The sequence below is a fragment of the Anopheles darlingi genome, chromosome 2 (genome assembly GCF_943734745.1).
Source record: "Anopheles darlingi chromosome 2, idAnoDarlMG_H_01, whole genome shotgun sequence".
NCBI lineage: Eukaryota > Metazoa > Arthropoda > Insecta > Diptera > Culicidae > Anopheles > Anopheles darlingi.
The window spans coordinates 84662887-84671017 of NC_064874.1; the positions used below are offsets into that span (position 1 = coordinate 84662887).

Below are 8131 nucleotides of genomic sequence, written 5' to 3' on the forward strand. Positions count from 1 at the left end.
GTTGGGAACCTATTGGCACTTGTGGATGCAAATTTGCAACGCCTGGAAATTCAACTTAAAAAGGTAACGATTAATTTTCGAAACAGCTTACGGAGAAGTAAGTGATATTTCTGATACCTTTTTCATGATCATAGGTTGGTCATCCGAATATTGATGATAAGATACTGATCGTAAAGGCAGCAGATTACAAAAAGAACATGCAAGTTTCAACTTACAACGAGCTTTTGAAATGCATCATTTTTCATCAGGAGCTCACTGGGTAAGGTGCATTGAATTGATCAATTTCGTTTTCATGATTGTGAGAATCGGCTGTTACAGATACCTTTCAGATATTTTGAATATGTTTAGCACGACCCTACTTCTTCAGTTATTTTGTTCGGTGTTCATTTTGTGTATCACTGAGCTGCATTTGCTAGCCAACGAACACTCGGTGGATGATTTAACTCGTGTCGTAATGTATTTGTGTTGTTTGATAATGCAAGTTTTCATCAATTGTCACTACGGCAACGAAATAACCTATACAGTAAGTCCCTACTAAAATTCTCGCACTAGAAGTGCATTCCGTACATTCCATTTCTCTATTTTTTGCTATTAAAGTCTAAGAAGGTTCATCAGGCCACTGCATTTGTCAACTACCCGGATATGGACATTAAAACAAGAAAGCTCTTGATTTTATTCCAACAACGGTAAGTAATGAACTAAAGATCCTGACAATGTGGTCATTTATCTATTACCAGAAACTAATTAGTGAAACGATATCAATAACAGTACTTCGGCTGATCTCAAGTGTTATGCTGAATTGTTGTTCAAGGTAGAGCTCAGCATGGAAACATTTGTCATGGTAAATACACCATAGATTCAGCTATGTATTACCTTGAATCAGATCGCTGCAAATAATATGTTTTAATATTTTTCTATTTGAAAATCACTCTTCACCCAGGTTATAAAATCTTCATACTCTTATTTGGCTGTATTGCAATCGATGACAAAATAAAATGGAACGGTAAACTGGATTGATGACGTACGAGGTGACCATTGAACAAGCTTCTCAACGCACTGAAGCACTCCACGATTGGATCAGAGTTTAAGCAAAAAGTATGTTTCCTCACTTCGCCTTATTGATTTGAATAAAATCGTGCACACTATCTGTCACCTAGTAGCACTTTGATGCATTATATATGACCAAAGAGTTATTGATTCTTGTAACCATGATGACCGAAGCAAAGCAAAACACATCTTCGTACGCGAGCAAGGAAATTTATATTATCGCTTTTTGTTAGGCTTTTTGTATTGTATTTTGTTAAGTTTACCTGCCTAAATAGATGTAGACGAGTGTTTTATACTACAATTTTTTATTGAATTTGATGAATGATAACTCAGCTGAAAAGTGTAGTTCTTGGCTATCCAAATGAACCGCTAGAAACAAATGATCAAAATTGATATTTTGATTGATTGTTGTATGATACAGTATTTATTACAAACGTTATGTTGTAAAAATTTTCTGACTTCTGAGTGTTTTCAATCTATTAATTGCCATTGAAATTGAGTTTCATCTTCCGTCATCAGAGACCATCTCAATGATAAAATAATAGCAGCATATACCACCTAGTCTGTGCATATTTCATATTGATCTATTTCAGTTTTAAGGAGCGAGCTGCTATAATTTTTTATTTGAAAAATTAATTCTCTAGCATGGTCGGCAGTTCAAAGGTATTGGTCACTATTGCATACTTTGTTGCTTTGCAGCAGAGGTAATAAAATATTCCAATTGATTTATCTATTCGATCACCAATGAGTCCCTTAAGAATCCGAAGGGGCAATATTACTGAGACATACACCCGGCTCATCAGTCGAATGTGCGTTGTGTTGAAGAATGGGTAACAAACTTTTCCATAAAAGAAAGTAAGATTTAATGCGACTGGGTAAGAGACTGAGACACTAAAGTTTAATTTGCTTAACAGGGTTGAAATGCTCGTGGGAGGTGATACAGCGACCAAAGATTCCTGGAAGCATTTCCCAAGCTTCCGCATGATGTTACTGGTATTCCGTATCTTTTATGCTTGGCCGAAGAAAGACTTGGATCCGGAAGCTGAATCTTGGTATCGTCTCAAGGGAATAGTGTTTCGCGTTTTCTTCATCTATCTAAGTGTGGCGTTGCAGGTGGTATTTTTATTTACGGATGAACCCCTTGAGGTTGGTATACAAAGACGAAAACTCACAAAGAAGCTGATTAGTATCAATATTTCGTATTTGTAGGAAAAGATTGCAGCCATAAGTCTGCTACTCACGGAAATCGTGTTCATATGGAAGTTAGAGTATTTTCACAGAAACATAAAGGACATTCAGGAGCTAGTCTATAGACTAGATGGCGAAATGTATCGTCCTCAAAGCGAAACAGAAGCTCAGTACGATGTCTTCGATTTATTGCTAATGAATCTATTACGTAATGCGCATAGTTTATGTTCTTACAGACCTCTAAAGCGCACCCGAATGTCGACGACTATTACTTGGATTATTTATTTGGTTCTCTCCGACGGAGTAATCGTATACTGGACAGTTTGTGGAGTACGTGCAGGGATCCTCGTATTCCCGTGTTGGTTTCCCTACGATTATAATGTATCGTTTTGGCTTTACTCGGCAACGATAGTGTATCAATATTTTGCCATTATATTCAATGCATCTTTCAACGTCACTTGCGACTCGCTGGTTGGAAATTTATTAGCACTTGTTGATGCAAACTTGCAACGCCTGGAACTACAACTTAAAAAGGTAATACTCAATTGTCGAAATAGTTGACTGATGTATGTTTGATACTAGCTATGTAATTGCTGGTTACATGTTAGGTTGGTCATCCCAATATTGAGGATAAGATACTGATCGTGAAAGCAGTTGGTTGCAATGAGAGCATGGGAGAAGCCACTTACAATGAGCTTTTGAAATGCATCATCTTTCACCAGGAACTTACCAAGTTAGGTTATTGAGAACTTGAATCACTGTATGAGTTAGTATATTTATTATTTCGGATTTATTTCATATTTTCAGGTACCTTTCAGACATTTTGAATATGTTTGGAACGACTGTCCTGCCACAATTATTTTGTTCCGTGTTCAATTTGTGTATCACCGAGCTGTGTTTGTTGGGTAACAAACAAGCGATTGAGGAATGCTTACTTACTTATCCGGCGCTACAACCGACGAGCGGTCTTGGCCTGCCAAAGAAGATTCCTCCACCGCTCGCGATCGAGCGCCGTCGTCCTCCAAGTCGGTATTCCTGCTATTCTGGCGTCAATGTCGATACCGTCGCTCCATCTCGATTTGGGCCTACCACGCCCTCTCTGTCCATCCGGAAGGCCTAAGAAGACTTTACGGGCTGGGTCGTCGTCTGCCATTCTCATGACTCATGAGGAATGCATCGGTACCATTATATATTTTGGTTGTTTGGTGATGCAGGTTTTCATTAATTGTCATTACGGCAACGAAATAACCTACACGGTAAGTGGATGAAATATGAGGATATACATTTTGAGCGGGGTTGATTGACCGATTTGGTACATATCTTTGATTTTTTGTGTCTCTTTCCAGTCGAAGAGAGTTCATCAGGCCACTGCATTCGCCAACTACCCAGATATGGACATCAAAACTAGAAAGCTACTGATTTTATTTCAACAACGGTAAGTAACGAATGGAATTATGTCGTTAATTTAAATTGCATGCTTGTTTTTCTAATTTCTTATTCCATGACAGTACACTGGTTGAACTCAAATGTTTCGCTGCATCTTTGTTCAAGATTGAGCTCAGCTTGGAAACGTTTGTGACGGTTAATTTAACAAAGGATCTAATCAACTAACACATTATTGCATGAATATTGAATTTGTTTATCATTCCTTCCTCAGATCATTAAATCATCCTACTCCTATTTCGCCGTTTTGCGGTCGATGACAAATTAAACCGGAACACAATCGAAATGAAATGACCAAGGACATGGAATAAAATGCTTAAACATGCTTGATACACGCTTCATGGATTGGTTCGACATTTAGGCTAAAATTACCACATCAGGCCAGTTAATGTAGTTGGTATAATAATAATCTTAATAAAATTGTGCACGCTTTCAGCCGCGTAGTAGCACATTGATGCATTAAATACGACTCTTGACAGATTGTTTAGTTATGTCGAATGGATGAGGTGCTGAAAGAACAATATTTGTTAATTAATTTGATTTCCGATGGTTATTTTCCGTCTTACCTGCTTACCACTTAGTTCCTAGATATGGTTGTGAATTGGTGCAATGTACATAGGTTGATCATATTGTTGTTGCTTCAATTGTGTCTAGACAATATAAAACATGTTTTTGTGTTATTGCATTGCAATTTTGTGCAAGCAATTACATTATGTTAAAATCTATAGTTTATAAGTGATGAAACTTTTAACGTCGAAGCAATAAAACGATTGATTTCTATGGTATGGGCGTTTGTACGAATGCTAGACGCAAACGGTCACAGAATATGAATAATTTCTTTTTGGCGGAAGATGAAATATTCATTAGAGACACCTTCACACCTGTCGAATATAATTTGCGCTACCCCGGTGTTGGATGGATGATGATCGCAGTTGTAAGCGCAGTGTTTAAATATTCATTTTTTACTGAAGGATCAAACAATCAAACGACACATGCAATAGCTGGTATTGCTTGTTGTTATGAAAAACGTTTTTTCACTCCTGAAGTATACTATCATTTACAGAAAGTTATGTAACGTAGAGCGGTAACAACTTATAATGATGCTTTAGGGACGGGGAAGTTCTTCTGGTCCTTCAGTTGATTGTGAACACGGTTGCGGTAAGAGTAGAATGGATAAAGTACTCTTTCGTAATAGGAAGTAAGAAGTAGTACATCTGATTAAGAGACTGTGATAATGACGTTTGATATGTTAAACAGGGTTGACATGTTATCGGAAGGAGATCTGTCCACCATAGTGTCCTGGAAGCGTTTCCCTAGTATCCGAATGATGTTGATGATATTCCGTATCTTTTATATTTGGCCGAAGAAAGACTTGGATCCGGAAGCTGAATCTTGGTATCGTCTTAAGGGTATAGTATTTCGCGTCTTCTTCATCTATCTAAATGTGGCCTTGCAGGTGGTGTTTGTATTTACTGCTGCGTCGATTGAGGTTGGTTTGTCTTTTTACACAAAAAAAAATGTTTATCGTAATGCTTAACGAACTGAATTGTAGGAAAGGATAGCCACGCTAACTTTTTTACTAACGGAAATCGTATCCTTGTGGAAGGTAGAGTATTTTCACAGAAACATAAAAGAAATACAGCAGCTAGTGTACATGTTAGATGAAGAAATGTATCGTCCCGTCAACGGATTAGAATCGATGTACGTCTGTTTTTATTTTCCAATAGTATTGAGGTTATGTTAGCAATTATTCACGTGATTTCAATACCGAACAGACCTTTCAGGTGGATACGGAAGGAGACAACCATTATGTGGACTTTGTATATGTTTCTTGGTTTGAGTTCGGTCACTGTCTGCACATTTAGTGGCATACGTGCAGGGATACTTGCATACCCGGCATGGTTTCCATACGATTACAATTCATCGTTCTGGTTGTACTTTATAACGATAATTTATCAGTACATTGCAATCTCACTCAACGCCGCGATAAATGTCTGTTGTGACTCTCTACTTCCAAATCTGTTGGCAGTTGTTGACGCAAATTTGCAACGCCTGGAAATTCAGATTAAAAAGGTAATGATTGAAACAGCTTACAGAGGAGTAAGTTCTACTTATTAGATGATTGTTGGTTAAATGATAGGTTGGCCATCCGGATATTGAGGATAACATACTGATCGTGAAGCCAGTTGATTGCAGTAAGAGCATGCGAGGAACAACCTACAACGAGCTTTTGAAATGCATCATCTTCTATAAAGAGCTAACCGAGTAAGGAAATATTTAACGGCTGTAGTAGATATTCTCATTTTACGCATTTTGCATACTTTCTTGCATCTTTCAGATATCTTTAAAATATTTTGAATATGTTTAGCATGACTGTCCTACCGCAGTTGTTGTGTTCCGTGTTCATTTTATGCATCACTGAGCTTCATTTGTTAGCCAACAAGCATTCTGTTGACGAATCTATAGCTATTTTGACATACTTGAGCTGCATGGTAATGCAGGTTTTTATCAGTTGTCACTATGGTAATGAAATCACCTACTCAGTAAGTCGTTATTTTACATCCTGAAGGTGTGTTGTGGTCGTTTTCGTGGATTAATTTGATATTTTTTACTTTACAAGTCAAAGAGAGTTCATCAGGCAACTGCATTCGTAAATTACCCAGACATGGACATCAAAACCAGAAAGCTTCTGATTTTATTCCAACAACGGTAAGTCATAGATAGATTATCCATTCAACTATACCATTTTTCTAAATACAGTAACTGATTAAAAACTGTTAATAACAGCACCATGGTTGAACTGAAGTGCTTTGTTGCATCGCTGCTAAAAATTGAACTCAGCATGGAAACGTTTGTCACGGTAAATCTCACAAAAGAGCTAATTGACCCTAATATGCTGTTTAATGTTTGTAACGAACGTAATGGATTGACGTTTTTTCAGATCATTAAATCATCCTACTCCTATTTCGCCGTTTTGCGGTCGATGACAAATTAAACCGGAACACGATCGAAATGAAATGACCAAGGACATGAAACATACGCTTGACCATGCTTGATACACGCATCGTGGATTGGATCGTCCTATGGACAGAAATTAATATTGATCCCAATAAAATTGTGCACGCCTTCTGCCGCGTAGTAGCACATTGATGCATTAAATATGAGCCTTGAATAGATCGATTGCTTCGATGGATAGTATTGCCTTACGTAAGGAAAGAAGTAATTTGTTCTCGTATTCTGTTTCGAAGAACAAACAGGAGTTCTTCATAAATAGCTCTCCTCTCCATAGCGTCGTTATTAATCGCTCTACTCGTTACGCTTCTCCACTGCACACGATCTTAGGTAGAGAGAAGAACTAACTGATTGGAGACAAGAAAGATTTAGTGGCAGCTACAGCAACCATACCGATTCGCGGATACCGGCTCGATTAGACTACCGGAAGCGGCCCCAGCTGCCAACCGTGTCAGGACGACACTCCGCTCGTAAATGTCACCTCCCCGGGTGCCTCGACTTCCCCGCCACTTCTCGCTGGAAGGTGTAGGATTAACACGAAAGTCGTGCAGGTTCGGTTTGGCATTCGGTAAAGTAAAAATCAAATTAGATAAAGCGCACTACTACCGCAGGCGCAGGCCGGGTGCGCGCACAGGTCCCGGCGGGCCCTTGTTTGCTGGCATGTCGTCGCGACACCCGGGAGCTTCTTCTGCTGCAGGGTGCTGCTGCTCAAGGCTGATCGCACATAGGTTTGGCCAGTGCGGCCCACCGGCTGCAATCATTATCACGGCTACCGAATGTACTGCACTGCGCACTGAATGCCGCTTGCCTGCATGCCGTGGAGCAGATGAGGTTAGCCACGAACAGTTACAGTTTACGAAGGCAACGAAGATCTCTCTCCCGGATAGCAGCGTCGTCCTCGCCTCTCGGCTCGACTCTGGCCTGGTGCTGACGGTGGTACCAGGATACCGGGCCACACTTTCCCATGGTGTTGGCACGAGCTGCCGCCGTTGGCAGAAGTTAAGTTGTTGATTATCGCACCTCGTGTACCGGCGTGTTGGCTGGCTGCTCACCGTACCGCTGGTTTCGGGATGGATGATATCGTCCCAACACAGACCAACCCCCACGGCCTCGTTCCCGTGCTCTAGGAACTTCTTCCCTTTTTGGCGGCGTGCGCGTGAGAACAGCCCAACTGTGCAGTGCTGGGCAGCTGCTACGACGAGCTCGCCAAGATCACAGCAGGTTCCGGACAACGATCGGTGGTGGTAGTTCGTTGCGCCCAGCGCAGTACCGGCTTGTCGCACCTTCTGACCTAAGCAGCGGCAGGAGATGAAGCATTTACAAGACCAAATGGGAAGCTCGGTACAGCGGGGAGTCCCACGAAACAGGCGCCGCTCGCCCCGGGGGGTGGTTCTGTGTAGAGCATAATGTTGGAAAAAATATATATAAAAACTATAAGCAT

The 8131-nt window shown here is 40.2% G+C and overlaps 1 protein-coding gene across 1 annotated transcript; it reads left to right on the top strand.

Moving 5' to 3' along the window:
• Positions 1-340: 340 nt before the first annotated feature.
• LOC125959596 (odorant receptor Or1-like) lies at positions 341-6673 on the top strand. Its single transcript, XM_049692422.1, has 4 exons — positions 341-523; positions 598-686; positions 6466-6538; positions 6620-6673. The coding sequence occupies exons 1-4, from the start codon at positions 341-343 to the stop codon at positions 6671-6673; spliced, it is 399 nt and encodes a 132-aa protein (XP_049548379.1).
• The last annotated feature ends 1458 nt before the right edge of the window (positions 6674-8131 follow it).